General features: G+C 35.0%; 1 protein-coding gene across 1 annotated transcript in view; it reads left to right on the top strand.

Moving 5' to 3' along the window:
- Nucleotides 1-2,240: 2,240 nt before the first annotated feature.
- Nucleotides 2,241-17,934, top strand: part of LOC128995737 (zinc finger protein 710-like) — a 55,433-nt gene continuing 39,739 nt past the window's right edge. The window contains exons 1-5 of the mRNA XM_054420755.1: nucleotides 2,241-2,653; nucleotides 13,709-13,846; nucleotides 14,299-14,406; nucleotides 14,985-15,044; nucleotides 15,991-16,050. Coding sequence (XP_054276730.1) covers nucleotides 2,534-2,653; nucleotides 13,709-13,846; nucleotides 14,299-14,406; nucleotides 14,985-15,044; nucleotides 15,991-16,050 — 486 coding nt within the window. The 5' untranslated portion in view covers nucleotides 2,241-2,533. The remainder of the gene's footprint in view (nucleotides 2,654-13,708; nucleotides 13,847-14,298; nucleotides 14,407-14,984; nucleotides 15,045-15,990; nucleotides 16,051-17,934) is intronic.

Here is a 17,934-nt window from a genome sequence, read left to right as displayed (position 1 = left end):
ATCTTTCTAAACAATCCTTCAATTATCCTGTTAGTTATAATAAAAATATGTGTTTCAATTGAACTAAACTGTTCAATTTACAATTATATTAAAGTTATTGTCACGACCAAACACAATACAATCCATAATGCTGGATTGGTCGTGAAAAAACCCGCGATGGTCGTGAAACTTTGGTCGTGAAATTACGTGTTATTTGGCTCTGTACTGACGGTAGCCCTGCACCTCATGTTCGAGGATACAAAGTGGACTTCTACGTTTAACTAGCAATTGAAATATCTTATAAACAAAAATTAACACCATGTCTACTTCATCGAATGACTACGTACGGTCATGGACACACCAAAATTACAAAAAACACAATCTTTCCTTTATTAATCTTCTAATTCCTCCTTTCAACTCGAAACGACCGGCACTACAATCCTGACGTACACCCCGAACTAGTCTCTAAAACCAACTGACTCCATCGACGCCAGGCTTGCCACTGTCGTGCTCCAAAGTTGAAAATTTTTCCCAAATGGTCGTGACGCCAAATCGAGGGACAGACTTATTTTGTCATGGTAGTCAGTTTGTAATGACAATAAAATTATAATATGCTCCTTTTTTGTAAGTTTAATAACCATTGATGACATAAAAATATGGCTTTATATATTTTGGCATGAATAATTAGTCTAAAAACAGTGTGAAAGTTGGAAAATGTACCCTAGGGACACGTCATGGTCGTGAATTTCGAGACTTTAAAAGTACAAAAAAAATACCTAGAACCTATTTAAAACCAAATAAATGTGTGTAACATGTTGCCCCCGTCCCAAAAAATATTAAAACACATAATAATAAACTAAAAATCCAGTATCTACGAAGTAAAAGGCCAGGGACATGAAAACGTACGTTTTTAAATTTTCACTCCACTACCAAAACTCCAATCTAACAAATTCACACACAAACGCAACTCAACCTAACATATTTACTGTAGGCGGATTGACTGGAATTATCCAATCATTCTTTCTTGAGGAATCCGAAAAAGATAGGTTAAGTGAACATTTAAAACTTCATAAATAATTCATGCACACAAAATATTTATTTGTTAATACCTAATAACAAATAATCAGCTTCAGCTCACTCACAACACTTTAATTTTCATAATCATAAAACACCTTTTCAAGCAGCTCAAGTCAAAAATAAACAAACAAACAGTAAAGAATAAACACCTTAAAATCACAATGCACAGTTCGCATCGCAACTGCAAACTGCAACTGTTGAAACGAAACAACTATCTAAACAGGTCCAATTAAAGATATACAGTGAAGCTATTACACAAATAGCTGTTATCCTGTGCATGTGGAAGCTGAGGTGCTCGTGGGTACAGAACGTCGAGTCGTTCCGTTCCGATTTTAATTCCGCTGTCCCGGCACAGCGCCGTGGTGGGGGGTTTTGGTCCTCCAGGGAAGGTTTAGTTGTTTTGTACAGTATTATGATTAAAATACCCCCGCCGCAGCAAACCTGCCGTCTAAGCGAATTTCCATTTGGCTGAATTGATTTTCAATTGATCTAATTTAAATAACATTAGGTTTAACGAGTACCTAGGTTTGCTGCTACAAGGAATCTAATAAAGTGTGTGTTTTAAGTAAAATAATTATTGCTTAGTATTGATAAATATATTTGCCAAGTTTGATCAAAAGATATCCATAAACAGGCAAACTACTACATTTTACAATATATTCTTTATAAGAATAACATGAGAATTTTAAATTTACCATTTTTTTAGTTTTCTCCGTAATCAATAAACGTACAAAAACACTTTGATATACTGAATTGTTTGTTTTTTAAACTCTTTAAGAAGGTTTAGAGAAAAATTGGGAAATTTTGTGTTTTGAGGGTTTGTGTTTTGAGGGTCTAAAGTGAGAAAAACCAATTTTTACCCCATAAAACCCTGTTCCCATGGTCCGATCATGCTGGATCGCGAACTCATTCAAGTTTATCCCGCCTTACACCTTCAAACCAAATTTCATCAGAATCGGATAAATATTACCATAGACCAACGCAAGATATTACCATAGATTAAACATACTCCCTAAGATATTACTCAAGTTATCGTGTTCGGACCGCTAGGGCGCTAGACGAGACTGCAAAAAAAAAGAACTAAAAAAAGACACCAAACCAAACCAATCCTACTAAAGAAGAAAGAAATAAAGAACAAGAATAAGAAATACATACACTTACTGCTTACACTACACATTAATCAAAATCAAAATGGAGGCGTGAAGAATCAAAGAATGCAATGAAGACGGTTCTTTATGTTTTTACTTTTTGTGCCTGTGCTCGTACTTCAAAACCATCATGTTGCCTTATTATTTAGTTGTTATTACAATTTAAATTAAAGTAGTCCTTAATCTTGATCATAGAATTTAAATTAGATTGTAGGCCTACTGTCATCCTCGAAATGGAAGTATAACTTATCGAAAGTGCTGTATTCAAAGGTGGCCAAACAGGAGTTAGCCTACCTAGTGCGTAAGCACAAATTTTATTGTTTTTCGTGATGCCGGATTCCGCTGAAAATAATGTTGCTTGTCGAATATGCATGAACCCTAAAGACCAATATGTATCTTTATTTTTCAATGACCTGTCAAGGAAAGTTATGGAACTAGCTGATGTTCAGGTAAGTTTTTGGTTGAGCCTAGGCCTTGACGTAGCCTAAGATTACCCTCTAGGCTATAAGCCTAACTAGGCCTATTATTTATTGAGTTGATTGGTCCGCAAAGCGGGAGTTCTAATCCCGCCGAAACTTCGCACCACTGGAGCGGATAGGGACGTTGCGATAGGCCTACTAGCCTAACTTATTGCTATCGGTCTCTGTATTGAATCAAGTGATACTTTATTGGGGTTAGAATATCATAAGTGGGGCCAAAAACAACTGAATGAATATATTGTTTGAAAGCCTAAGATTAAGTTATTTCATTCAATAATTTAACCCTCCGAGTGTCATGCGTCGCTGCAGCGACTCACGAACACTGTTTACGGCGAAGGCTCTATGACTGACAAAATCGGATTGAACTGGATCGAGTTAGGTATCGTTCTTTTCGTTAAATTCTAAGCTTTCTCCAGAGGTCTGTCTCTAAGCGCTTTATGTTCTCCGAGCCGATCGTAATTGTAGCAGTCAGCTGAGGTGCGTATTTGTAAACAGGTTAGTTAACCTCGGACCGATGACTGATGTGTTTTATTATGTTTATCATTGTTTTAGTGTTAAAAATCAAAAGTAGTTATATACGTGGTGCATTATAAGAAGATTTAAGTGATTTTGAAGGGCTGGTTGATGATCCTGAAGAAGTAGGTAGTGATATTGATGTAAATTATCAGCCAGATTCCTAGCTATGGTTAGGCTATGCATTCTTAGCTAAACGCTATGTACTGAAATCTGTTTTTTGCCCATAACTTATTTATTTGCAAATCTACTTCCTTATATTATTATATATTTGTAATCCTCATAAAATTTAGAACAAAGTGGCTATTTTCAAATATTTATAGGCCTATAATTTATATAATTTCATTGAGCACAAACTTATTTTTTTTTCCAAAATATTTTTTTTTTACCTAAAAAAATTTTTTGAACAAATGTTCCTTATGTTTTATATATAATATTGAAGCCCATGATTTTCCAAACAAAATGGTATATAGAACAGTATAATTAACATTGTTTTTAAGCTTCTCAGATCCGTTTTAATGAAACCTTGCAAATGAGCAAAAAATAGGCTGACATTAAGGCCAAAACAAGGGACACTCGGAGGGTTAAGGTACCGGTACGGTAAATCCACCAAACTTTTTCCACTAACTAAAAATCTGACATTTAATCTTCAACAGTACCGGTTCCGTAAATATTAAGTAAGGTTACCCATTGTTGTTACTCTATAGATGTATAATCTATGTCTCAGGGATTTACCGTAAGTTAGCTAAGTTTTTTGGCGGGAAAAGCAACGACCGTTAGACTAAATAAAACCGGCAGTTGTAAGTAGATCGTCTGATCCATCTACACGTCTCGCTAGTTTGGCCGCTAACTGTTAAGTCTGATATTATTTCTGCTAAGAACCGAAGGTAAGTGCCCTAATGATAAAATGTGTAGGCCTAGTTAACTGTTAAAAGTGCCGGTAACATGGTTAAGTTAGTTTTTCAGTACCATACCTAATACTTTTTATATATCAGGCCTAATCGTATAAAACAAAGTAAAACCACAACTGAACATTTCTAACATACTAATAAAATACTTTTTTAAGTGTCCGGATTTTAACACGAAAATCCTCGAGTCATGGGCAGCCGAAATTTACAGGGTGTCTACCAACCGGGAAATCCGGGAAAACCGGGAATTGTACTTAATTTTTTAATGGCCATGAAATGTACGGGAATCGTCCTTAAATGCCAGACTATGTCCTTAAATTTTTAATGGGTCATAATTTTATTGATCGCTAGTTGGTTAGGAGCACATAAAAGGTTTATCAGATGTTTGTTTACATTTTCATAATTTATTACTAGAGTAATTATGCAATAAAAATCCCATTAGCAATCTCAAACCCATTAATATTTTATCACGACAATCAAGTGTCAAGTCAAGTACTTCCAAGAACTGTTGACTCAGCAGCTAGCTCATAAAAGTTGTATCACTTTTATTCCTTTTCAACTTCTTTTTTTATTACTAGGGTAATTATTATTAGATCCCAAACCTATTTTATTGTGAAAATAATAGCTTTATAATGGCTGTTAAATTTCACTTCTTACTTGTACTTTAGGCTTGAAGATTCAATTTGCCGCGGCCATTGCCTAGTGCCATAAAACTGTTTATGGTTTCATATTAAACATGTAAATAATCTACAGTCTTATTTTGTAAGTTAACCCCTTTTTTATGGATATTTTATCTTTCAATTGACAAAACCACAAGCATTGTTGTTTGCATTAATGTTTTATCACTATGTAGGCCTGCTTGGTTTCAAATTATGTCATTGCATTTTCTGTATCTTTGTCTTATATTGTTGGCTATTCAGGTTTCAATGTTTTTTGTTTCCCATATATTTATTTATTGAGTTGTATGCTTTAAGCAATCTAAATCTTATGAACTAGAATGATGATAGTGACTTTGCTGCTATTATAACCTCATTGTTTGTTACTCAGTTTATATAGGCCCTCCTAAATAATTAGGTCTAGGCCTGGGTATTTTGATTCTTGAAAGAGCTGTAAAATATATTAAGAAAATGTAATTGAGCCTTAAGATAAACAACTAATGATTGCTATGTGTCGATATTAACTTTGCAAATGAAAATACAATAATCTTACTCTGTGCTTATTGCTTATTGGTAGCCGCTTACCATACCTTGATTTTTTACTAAGAACTGAGTAACAATATGCATTAAAGATTTTTTTTTTTAAAGTAGTCGAGAACCTAACGTTGTGCCAGGGCGAATCATGCCAAATTAATCTGCCTGGATCGGATAAGCTATGTTATGAAGTTTACGTAACCGATGGAGATATTTGTCGCTATCGCAGGAGACAATGATTGCATTTCTCTGTTACACTATAAAAGCTTTACCTAAAGTATAGGTAGGCCTATGTTTACTTTCAATAAATTTATATTTTGAAATTTTTAACTCTTATCTATTATTATTTACTTTTCTCTCTGGTACAACTGCAGTGAATAACAAGATTAATACAGTTTGACAAATCAAAATTATTCGGTAGGCCTAATGACACCGACAAAGGTTACGGCAAAGTGTCCTTAAATGTACGATAATTGTCCATGAATTTTTTATCCAGAATGTAGTAGACACCCTGAATTTAGTCTTTACCTATCAGCTAAATTGGATTAGGCTATATAACTTATTCTCAACCTTATTCATTATAATTCTCTAGGCTAACTTTGTTGATTTATAATAAGATAGCTAGGCCTATGTCTGATATCATAACTAAAAATCATCTCGGTGATCTGATTTATCAATCCTAAGAAAATTAATCCTAATGTGACGAATTAAATTTTTAAAGTATTTATTTCAATTATGAACTTCATTGCAGGTCATGCCTTCAACACCACCGCCGCCGAAGAGACGACAATATGAGGAAGATACTTCTTATGGCAATTGAAGCCATAAAGAACAGGAAATCTGTCCGCACAGCGGCAAAAGAATTTGGCGTGCCCCAGATGACGCTCCATGACAAGATTTCGGGGAAAACGGCGGAACTTTGCTCTCTTGGGGGGGGGATCAATGCTCCATGCCCAGAATAAGAAAATCGTCTAGTTAACTGGGTGAGAGACTTGGCTAAGGCTAAGTTTCCAGTTAATAAGGAACAACTTCTAGCCAGTTCTGACAAACTTTTTGCAGAGCTCAACAGAGCCAATACCTTTTGCGATAAAGCTCCAGGAGAGAGGTGGTTGGCCCTCTTCCTTAAGAGGCATCCGGACATAAGCTTGAGAGCACCCCAAGCTCTCGTAGCATCAAGAGGGAACATAACAGAAAACCAAATATCAGCATGGTTTGACGAAGTTAGTGAATATCTGGAGGCTAAAGGCCTGCTGGATGCCATAAAAACACCTAGCAGGGTGTATAATGCTGATAAAACAGCATTTTATCGAAGCCCTAAAGGTGGCAAAAGTTCTTGTAGCAAAAGGAGCGCAAACCGTATACAAAAGGACAGGAAACGACGAGAAGGAATGTGCAACGGTATTGGTTACAGCCAATGCAGCAGGACAAGTTCGGCCACCTATGGTTGTTTATTCTGTACAGTGAATGCCACCAGCCATCCCCAAAACCTTTCCACCATCCTGGGGCTTGGGAAAAAACACGACTGTGGCTGAATTATGCAAGAGTCCTTTTTCGAATACATCTTGAATGTTTTCCACCCATGATTGATCACCAACCAAATTCAGCTCCCTTTCATTTTATTAATTGACATGCATACATCTCACATCACTTTCCACCTCAGTGAGTTCTGTCGGAAGAACTCGATAGAACTGATTGCCCTATATCCGAATGTGATTCACATCCTCCAACCTATGGATGTGGCGGTGTTCCACCCTCTCAAGACATCATGGAAGAAGAAGGTTGATCAGGATTGAGAACAGTGGGGGAAAAGTGAAGATTGAAGAATTTGCACCGATCCTCCAAGAGGTGCTGGACTCAAGCACAACTGAAATAGTGGGTGAAACCATAGCCTTCTCTAGTACACAAGGCCGCAGCGAGCGAGAACTGCCAACGTCGTATCTGAGTCTTAGTGCATGATTGCATTACCATTACAATGAATGGAGGAGTCCCGTACCGACTTATTTATTCGCGCTTTAGGATCTACTACATTAAATAATTAGTTTTAACATTAAACTTGTTACTACATCATGCCAGATCTGTCATAAATAATATTGTGCCTGGGTGCAAGAGTAATTACGAAAGCTCAATTAAAACTGAAGGATACATTCAGTGTTTTATTGTGATTCCAAATGATCCGCCGCTTAAGCAACAATGGCTTCATGCTATTCCTCGGTCAGATTGAAATGAAATGAAATGAAAAATCATTTTATACAGGCAAAGTTAGGGCCACATGGACCTTTCTTACACTTAACCTGTACTTTAAAACATAATATAAATATTTTAACATAATCAGCTTATGCAATAAAACAAAACAGAAATCATAGATACAGAAACTCTTATCAAAAATTAGTAAATTTTAAAAATACTTACACACACACACTCACTCACACATACATACAAGTCAGCGACCGCCATGCGCACAGGCCCCTACGACAAACCTAGTGATTAGATACCTTCAAACAATTCTCGTTTTTGTGTGAAACATTTTCACAAAAATTACCTTATTTTTGTAAAAAAATATAAGAATAAAGACAATGAAAGTAAGAGTGAGGTTGGGTTAGGTTAGGTTATATCAGCTAAGCTGAGCCTAACTTAATATAAAATGGATTCAGTAATAACTTCCATGCTGCAATATGCCTTAGGCCTATAGAAAATACTAGCTGTGTGCCCGTTCTACGCACGGGGATCTTATCATAGTCAGTATAGTCAACCTTCTTATATAAAGCACAGCAGTTGGTTTGCATACTTTCAGATATGCTGACAAAACTATTCCTTCGCAAATACAGTATCTGACAGTTTCAAGCCAAAACTAATGCTTCGCAATTAAATGTCACCCGGATCTTGTTGGTCCATATGTTATATCCAATGATTAAACTAAATAAACGGTATCAGCATTCTGACACATACTTTCTTCCATAAGTTTGTCAACAACCTTTATCATGTGTAAGCGGTGAGAGTAAATATACGGAAATGGGATTTGTACAATTTTGTTCAGAATTTAAAGGACTATAACATAATGGTTAAAAGTATTTAAGGTACTACCTCAACCTCTTAATTTAACACTTTATTCGGGTTGACATTTTCATTATCAAGGCGCTCTTGTCCTTTCCGTGAAACATTGAGAAACAAGGACATTAATGCGTTACCATCATACATACACACAAAAATACCGAACTTAATTAGGGAATCTGCTACGCTTTAATCATAAAAAAGTACATATAAAATTAGTACTTGAAATCTTTGTTAATGCCATAAAATTTGATCATAACAATTTATATTTGCTTGGACCGGAGATGACTCGAAATTCTGTCGAAATGCTATCTGAATCGGTTTGCTATATGAAATGAAGTACAGTAGGCCTACTATAGACAATTTAGATTGATAATTTGTAAAAAAAAAAAAAAAATACCAAAATAGGCCACGAACTATTGATACATAAACAACGTTCAAACTTTGAACAATTCATGATGGTTTGCTGAATAAATGTTTTACTAAAATGCGTTATAGTTTTCTTAGCATAACATTTTGGAATCCAGACAGAAAAAGCAAAAATTATACAGTTAAGACATCAATTAAATTGAATAGGCCTACGCCTGTAATAAATAAGGTGCAACACCAACGATAACTAATTTGTAAATTACTGTGATGTGTTGGTACGTAAAAATGATTCTTGCTGCTACTAAAGGTTAAAAGGAAATGAACCAGTACCGTACCAAAAACCAACGTTTACAGTTAAGAACTGTAGTACAGCCGACCAATTATATGCGTTAATCAAGGTTATTGATCTCTTGGTTTTGGATTTTCTCGTAAAAAGTTATTGGCAATCAAAGTTATTTCTCATTAATTGCTTTATTTGTACACAACTCTTAATGTAAACTTATCGGTGTTCAATTTGAAAAAAAAACCTTATACAACATAACTTTCTGTTATTTAATAGATTACGTATTCTCTAAACAATGGTTGCTGGTATATATATTAACGTTATAAGGAAACACACAAATCACATGACAAAAATCACACAACGTTGGGTTTTTGGACGTTTATAATTTTATTTCTTAAGTACCTAGGTAGGCCGAGTATTCTATGGAAAAGTACCGGTATCAAGGATCGTTGTCGAAAGGGTTGTTATAAATAATTGGGTAAGCATACCTACCACACGTACCCAAGAGAAGGGCTATGGGCCTATTGGCTGTATGGTCCAGCGATTGCATCACACGGTGAGTAGGAACTATTGACTTTATATAGTCAATGGTAGGAACAGAAAGTGACACATTGGAAAATCAAGTTCAGCATCATCCGTAAACCTCTGTTACAATCACCCACTGCAGTTGTAATTTTTTGCTTTACACTTTACACAACCGCCATTGAAGAGTCGTCAATGAGTGGAACATTGTTTCTAAGCTATTGGCGACGGTCATTAGTAAATTTAAGTTTCCCAGCCGTATACAACACTGATTCAATCTTGATTCAATGTCTTCTTTCTGGTTATCAAAACTCCAAAACAATTTTATACACATATTTCTGGTTCCTGACCTGGATGATGCCTAGTTATTTAATTTACGGTTACACTATATTATTCCACTTGCGATTATTAAATCCTTTATGTAATAAAAACGTTTTTAATCTCACTTGGATGGGATTTGCCTTCAAAACGTGATCGGAAATGGTTGTGGTGTTTGTAAACAACATTTGTAAACATTTCAGTGACAGCTAGAAAAAATAATCTTGATCCGAACAGCTGTTCGTTGTTTCATAGATGATTATGTGATTAAAATTGGAAGAAAACTTGACAAAAATCGCACAAAATTGCATTTTTGAACGTCCGTAATTTTAATTACAAAGTAGTGAGACCATATTTTAATGGCTAAAGACACTCTCGCCAATCCAGTGAATACATTAAAATGACTTGGGTCTTGATAGGTACTCTCGTTTTCCTGGAGAAGATTGCGTAAAATGCCATCTTGAGTGTGTCAGACAGACAGACAGACAGACAGACAGACAGAAATTTAGATGAGACTTGTTTCGGCTTCTTTAATGTATAAAACGTAAAAATAACCTAAAAATGTATGATTCTGAGCAATGTACAGACAAAACTCTAATTTTATTTATATAGATTTTTACTAGGCTAAGCATGGAATCTCTTACTGTTGGGGTTTCCTGATTATAATATAATTAATTAGTTGCTGATACATGAAAGCACTATAGCACGTTTTTTGCTTTAAGACACTGTGAGATTAAGCACTATTAGTAAATTAGTTAGCAGACGTTGAGGATTAAGGTGAGGGCAGTCATGTTATTATTAAAGTGGAAGTGGCATAGACTCTATTTCTTGAAATTTACAAGAATAAATTCCATTTTAGCAAATTTTCCATATAGGGAATATGCTATTACCGTAGTACTCATGGTAAGACCTGGACCCGGGACCGATTCACTTTTTCGTTTTGAGGTCCCTAGAGGCCAAAAACACCTCTCGGCAATGTGAACAATACGCCTAACTCTACAGGATGTCTCGTAACAAAATGTTTGCTTTTATCTTTAACTTCGACAATAAGTTCTGTATTGTATTACGTTAGATTTGAAAGAATCAATTAATATTATTATAGCTATTTAAATAAGAATTTTTATTAACTCTTGCCTACAACCATAATTTATTCTACTGAAAATATTTGACTTTACCGTGTTTTAGGTTAAGAAAGTGTAGTTTATTTTGTAAAATGTATTCAAGCATGGCTTAAGAATAATAATTCAATATAATTCCGAATGATTAGCCCATCATTTTTTTTTTAACCTTGTAGGGATTGCCCGTTTTAACCGACCTTTTGAGTCATCTAACCTAGGTTTGTTATGTACTGTAAGTCCCTCGGCAACATCCAATCAGGAGGCAGAGCTAGCAGCCTCACTTATAGCTGCGAGACGACTGCCATCTCGGTTGGTCTATCTCTCATTAATACTTAACTTACCCTCCTTGTGCCCCTTCTATTATTATTCTGTGTTTGCTGATATGAATTTTGTAACTTAAAGGGTCACAAAATTGATACCTACAAAATTGTTAAAACCAAATTTACTGTAGGCCTACTTAGTACCTACTAGTCATAATAGAAGTTTATTCAGCCATAATTACGTAATAGTACAACAGGCTACAGTAGACTCCCTCTTATCCGGACACCTTTTAACCGGACATCGGTTTAACCAGACTACACTCGGCAGAAATGACATCTCTTTAACCGGACAATTTTTATTTGCACATTGGTTTAACCCTTTGATTGCCATGCAACGAGATATCGTTTTGCACAACACATTTGAAAAATACTTCACAACGATATATTGTCGTCGGTAGTCTTACCGAAAAATACATTTCAGTGATATATCTGGCCGGCGCTACTTTCGATCATGTGAGTTTTAATGGGCATATTGGTTGACTTGGTTGTTATTTTAAAACAACGATGATTTGAATCGATTTCTCATACGATCAAGGCATGATATATCGTTCCATGGCACTTTTGGGATGAAAATTTATACTTTTACTGATTTGTATTCTTGCGCACTAAGCTTCGTCCCTATGGAAAGCCTGGCACTTTTCGGACATACCCAGTAAAAAAACCTCTGGCACTTTTCGTAAAGTACCAAAATGAATTTCTAGCACCCAAAGGGTTAAATGGACTAGACCGGCAGGAAGTGGGTGGTACTGAAATGACTGTTCTCATAGAAAAGATTTGAGACCAGTGATCACGTGTCTAAATACAATGCTCTCCTAAATTTAAGTTGAATATCGCAGTAAACAGTCCGTTTTAAAGAGTTTTTGGGGACGTTGGCTTAACCGGAAAACCCACTATCCGGACTGGCCTTGGACCCGAGGAGACCAGATAAGAGGAAGTCCACTGTATGTCAATATCAGACTCGCAAAGCTATAACCATTCCAAGAGAAAATAAAACAAATACAAATTGATATTAAAGAAATAATTGAACAGAGAAATAAAACAATAACATTAGTTTTGTCTTTACCAATACCAATAGGTTAATAGGCCAAACTAGTGGTACACACAAATACCCAGCCGCAGCAAACCTGCAGACTAAGTGAATTTCTGATTGCCTGATTGGATTTACACTAAAAAGTCTCCTTAAAAATATCACATTTATTCCCTATTTAAATAGCATTAGCTTAACGAGTACTTAAATTTGCTGCAACAGTGAGGGTAAAAAGGTGTTTTTTTTTGTAAAATTTTAATAGTTTAGTATGAAATGAATGCATTTTCCAAATTTGATAAAAATATGATTGGTCAACTACAGCAGTTTACAATTTTCTCAATAAAAATTAACATGGGAATTTCAAATTTAAATATTTTTTGAATTTTCTCTGTAGCCTAACCATTAGGTACATAATAACACTTCAATATACTAAATTATTTGGTTTTTTTAAGCTCTACAAAATTGTTTAGAAAGATGTTGCAAAATTTTATGTTTTTTGGTCAAAAATGGGAGAAACCAATTTTTATCCCATAAAACCCCCCATAAACCCCTATTTCATAGTCTAATATTGCTGATTTGCAAACATAAGTTTACACATTTGTACCAAATTTCATCAGTGATAATTTTTGTTTGAGTTATCACGCTAATGGACACATATGAAACACACACATAAAATCTAAATGACACATACAAATGTATATGAATTGAACGGATTGTGTTTTTGGCCTCCAGGGACCTCAAAACAAAAAAGTAAATCGGTCCGGGGTCCAGGTCCTACCTGAGTACTACAGTAACAGCTTATTCCCTCTATGGGAAATTCGCTAAAATGTATCTGATTTCTAAGTATAGCTGAAAAAATCTCATGAATTCTTTGGGGGAGTAAAAAATATTGTCTTGGAAAAATCTTTTAGGAGTTCTCTTTAAAGTGAGGTGAATTTTGAACCTCTCAACAAGGTTGGAGTTTATTGAAAAAAATAATCTTCTTGTAATGATGGCTATTAAATTGATCTATTAAGCCTAACTTGAGGTAAATTTAGATTCTGGTTATCTCAGGTATTATGTATTGAAGATCCGTCCATCAGAGAGAGTTGGTTTTCATTTACATGCAAAAAGTTTATGTAACTTGATTATAAAAATAGATGGTAGGCCTAATATCATTATTTTTAATTGTTTACAAGTTTGAGTAAACTTTCCAGACTATTTATTAATCTTACAGCCTTCTTCTACCATTTGAATGCTGAGGACGAAGATGGTGCTTTTCTCCCCATAATAGCACTCCATATAACAGTATCAAGTATAAAAATTGCATAGTAAGAAGTTAGGAGAACCGCTTGGTTTGCACATATTTACACTCATGTTTTGTTATAGGCCTAAACCATGATTTCAGTTCGATTTTAATTTTTTTTTAGGTTGAGAAAGAAGATGGTTTGCCTGAAAATATTTGTGCAGAATGTGAAAAAGAACTTGAAAAGTGCTACGAGTTTCGACTTAAAGTGCAAGTTGCGGATAAGAAATTTCGAAAGTGCTTAGGCCTCAAATTTGCTCAGGTATTGTGTATGAAAATTAGTGTAATTTTAGTGACTATGTTTTAAATACCCAATACATAGTTAAATTATTTGTAAGTACCAACACGTTAATTTCTTTTAATCTGGCATATTTCTTACGTTGTAAATAAATAAAACAATAAAAGAAGTATTTTTGATATTAGTTCCTGTAGTAGGAATATATACAATCACAGGATAATACAATATCACACAAAATTAACTAAAAACTTGTTAACATATGAAACATACTTTTTCACCCCTAGTGCTTTTAAACTTGAGTTTTTGTCGTTTAATCAACTGCAAGACTTAGTTAAATTGTTAAAAATTTACCTCCTGAACACTTCTGACAGTGTTTTTGATTTATAAGGGATTTCTGACATTACAATTTTGAAATTACAAACTCTGTTCCCATCAATCATTGTTAGTGAACTTGCTCAATGTTCTCTATGTTTCAGGTTGACTTAGAAGAACACAAAATCAAAGAGGAAAATTACATTAACGAGGATAGTTCTGATAATGAAGATGACACACACTCTGTTTGTATGGACGAAGAGAATGAACATGTAAGTGGTAGTTGTAGGAAACATTACATGCAAATAAATTTTCAGCTTTTTGCACAAATCGCCTTAAGATTGGAAGTTTGATTTTAAAAGTTTGAATCATCAACCACGCAATAAGGTTATGTGAGGAGAATTAGTAAACTACAGGACAATACTTGACCCTAGGATACATTAATAACATCTCTACTATTGAAACAGGGCTACATAAAAGTGTGTTATTTTTAAGGCTATGGATAAAGCGGCAAGTGAAATTATATCAAGTTGGTTTAGGTGACTTTAGTTAACAACCAAAGGCATAACCAAATTCCTCAAACAAAGTAGGTGTTTTGGGCATTAACTCATATCCAATAGAAATTGTTTTTTACATACAGTTACTTCTTTACTAGATTTTAAGTTTAACCTTACAGAACCAAAGAAGCAAACATTCAATCATTTCATCATTGAGACAGAAACATCCTTGTGGCTAATGTCCTGCAAGATTCCTTAGCATTGTTATTGACTTTTGAGCTATTGGTCTACTTCAGCCTAAATCATTAGTTTCAATATCCAAACATCTGTATCTCTTTGTTTTTGTTTTTTAGGAACCTGAAGACTCCCAGAGGATAAGCGAAGAAACTGAAGAGGCCACACCTGATCCACTAGTAAGCATTGTCACCAAAATGCTAATATTATTAAAAAGGTTTAAATACCTCCTATCAAGCAATCCCTTAATTGCAGTCACAACTAGTTTAGACTCCTATGTGGTGTTATCATCAGGCGGTACAAGGACTTCTTCTTTCTTCACATGAAGAGCGTCATATTTAACACGTAAAAATAAATAAAAATTTACACACGACACAAAACACGTTACGGACACGTAACATTTACTGATCAGTTATACGACAACAGACGACGCTAACCCGGCGGAGTTTAAGTCCAGACCTCTGACTCAGTCAGTTTGGACTTAAAATAAAATGGATCGCTTGATAGCAGGTATTTAAACTTACCTATTTAAACCTGTTTAATATTATTTGACAATCCGGAGGCTACTATCCACAATGTACTAATATTATTGTATCAGTTTACAACGAGTAGCATTATCTTGAATAGGCTTCCACAGACACTTATCTTAGAACTGTGGTCTTCGGGCAATGGCCATGTGTCAACCTCGACAAAACGCTATTTACTTCACCAATGGGCTCAATGCAGAGCGCCATGCCCAGGGTTACTTTACTTCCGCACAGTTGACAAATCTAGTGTTGGCTGGGCAAGGTCGCATGGTATATCTGAGTGGTTGGGAATTGGACATAATAGAAACGTTTGGTGGGGCTGACGTTTTACAGAAGTGAAAAGAATAATGTTTTCGTTGATTTGGACACAGTTGACGCCCGAAGATCACAAATCTAGGTACAATGAGTAGTATAGGCCTATTTCATTGTTAGTATTTCAAGGTCGAGATATATAACTGATTATGGAGTATAATTTAGCCATCATGTCTGAAAGTACATAGTAGAGGCTTATAAACTCATTAAATAAGGCTACAGAGTATTGTGTAGTATAATGACGAATATATTATTTGGACTATATTGTTTCTAATTTTATTTTCAGAACCACGTTCAAGTTGTTCAAGAAAACGAGAAAGCTGTTGAAATGGCTGAGGATCCTATTGTAAGTTTGATTACAGACTAATCATATGCTCTTATTCATCTCCAAATGCCTGTTTGAAAATTTAATTCCCTTTAGGGAAATTCCTTTGAAATGTGCCAACTTATTGAGCTAAAATCTATTTTCTATTTATGAAAGTAATAGATGGTTATATACTGTAGTCCCTTGATTACTCGGCCCTCAATAACACTTGTACTCTCCAGTAAACTAGCTCAATCACCTCAATCAAAAGAATAAATAATAGATTGAAGTTGTGACGTGTTTTTCCGTTTTATTGAAAAATAGTCAACATATTAATTTAGGTTTTCGGATGGCTCAGTGGATGCCAGGGTTCGTCATCGCAGATACGAAAATAATTTTGAGTGACTCGGACAAGATACCTAATTTCGGTAATATCTCACTATCATCATTGTCACTGTTTTAGATTGCCAATTGAGCTCTTCCAGGTTGCCTTATACAGCAACACACAAATACTGGAAGGGACGTGTTTACTTACAAAACGTTCAGTACACGAAATTTAGGTTCGGCTATGGGTGAATTTAGAATATTTACTGGATTGTCTGTATCCTGTCGAAATAATAAGGGGTAGATATTTGTCTAATTAGAGACCAATGCTTATCATTCGGTAACAAAACGATTCTAAGTATTGAAGGACCTACTCATAAAACACTAAATACAAACGTTAGTAACACGAAAGCCCAGGTTGCTTCAGCAGCAACAAAACGATACAGGGATTGAACGAGTTAATAAAATAAAATATCGACGTTAAACAACACACAATACACCCAGGTTGCTTCAGCAGCAACAAAACAATACTGAGATGTAACGAGTTAATAAAATAAAAATATCGACGTTAAACAACACACAATACACCCAGGTTGCTTCAGCAGCAACAAAACGATACTGAGATGTAACGAGTTAGTAAAATAAAAATATGGACGTTAAACAACACACAATAAAATACACCCAGGTTGCTTCAGCAGCAACAAAACGATACTGGAAGGAAACGAGTTAATAAAATAATAATATTAACGTTAAACAACACACAATAAAATACACCCAGGTTGCCTCAGCGGCAACAAAAAGATACTGGGATGGAACGAGTTAATAAAATAAAAATATCGACGTTTAACACCACACAATAAAATACACCCAGGTTGCCTCAGCGGCAACAAAACGATACTGGGATGGAACGAGTTAATAGTTAATAATATCAGCGTTAAACAACACACAAAACACAATACACCTAGGTTGCTTCAGCAGCAACAAAACGATACTGGGATGTAACTAGTTAATAAAATAAAAATATGGACGTTAAACAACACAAAACAAAACGATACTGGGAGGGAACGAGTTAATAGTTAATAAATTTGACGTTAAACAACACACAATACAATACATCCAGGTTGCTTCAGCAGCAACAAAACGATACTGGGATGTAACAAGTTAATAGTTAATAATATTATCGTTAAACTACACACAAAACAAAATACACCCAGGTTGCTTCAGCAGCAACAAAACGATACTGGGATGTAACAAGTTAATAGCCTAGTTAATAATATTATCGTTAAACAACACACAAATCAAAATACACCCAGGTTGCTTCAGCAGCAACAAAACGATACTGGGAGGAAACAAGTTAATAGTTAATAATATCAACTCTAAATACCACACAAAACAAAATACACCCAGGTTGCTTCAGCAGCAACAAAACGATACTGGGATGTAACAAGTTAATAGCCTAGTTAATAATATTAACGTTAAACAACACACAATAAAATACACCCAGGTTGCCTCAGCGGCAACAAAAAGATACTGGGATGGAACGAGTTAATAAAATAAAAATATCGACGTTTAACACCACACAATAAAATACACTCAGGTTGC

The sequence above is a fragment of the Macrosteles quadrilineatus genome, unplaced genomic scaffold (genome assembly GCF_028750875.1).
Source record: "Macrosteles quadrilineatus isolate MER2022 unplaced genomic scaffold, UCM_ALF_1.0 Scaffold_5__1_contigs__length_97177068, whole genome shotgun sequence".
Lineage (NCBI taxonomy): Eukaryota > Metazoa > Arthropoda > Insecta > Hemiptera > Cicadellidae > Macrosteles > Macrosteles quadrilineatus.
Note: the sequence above shows the minus strand (reverse complement) of the source record. Positions and strands in the feature narration are given on the sequence as shown.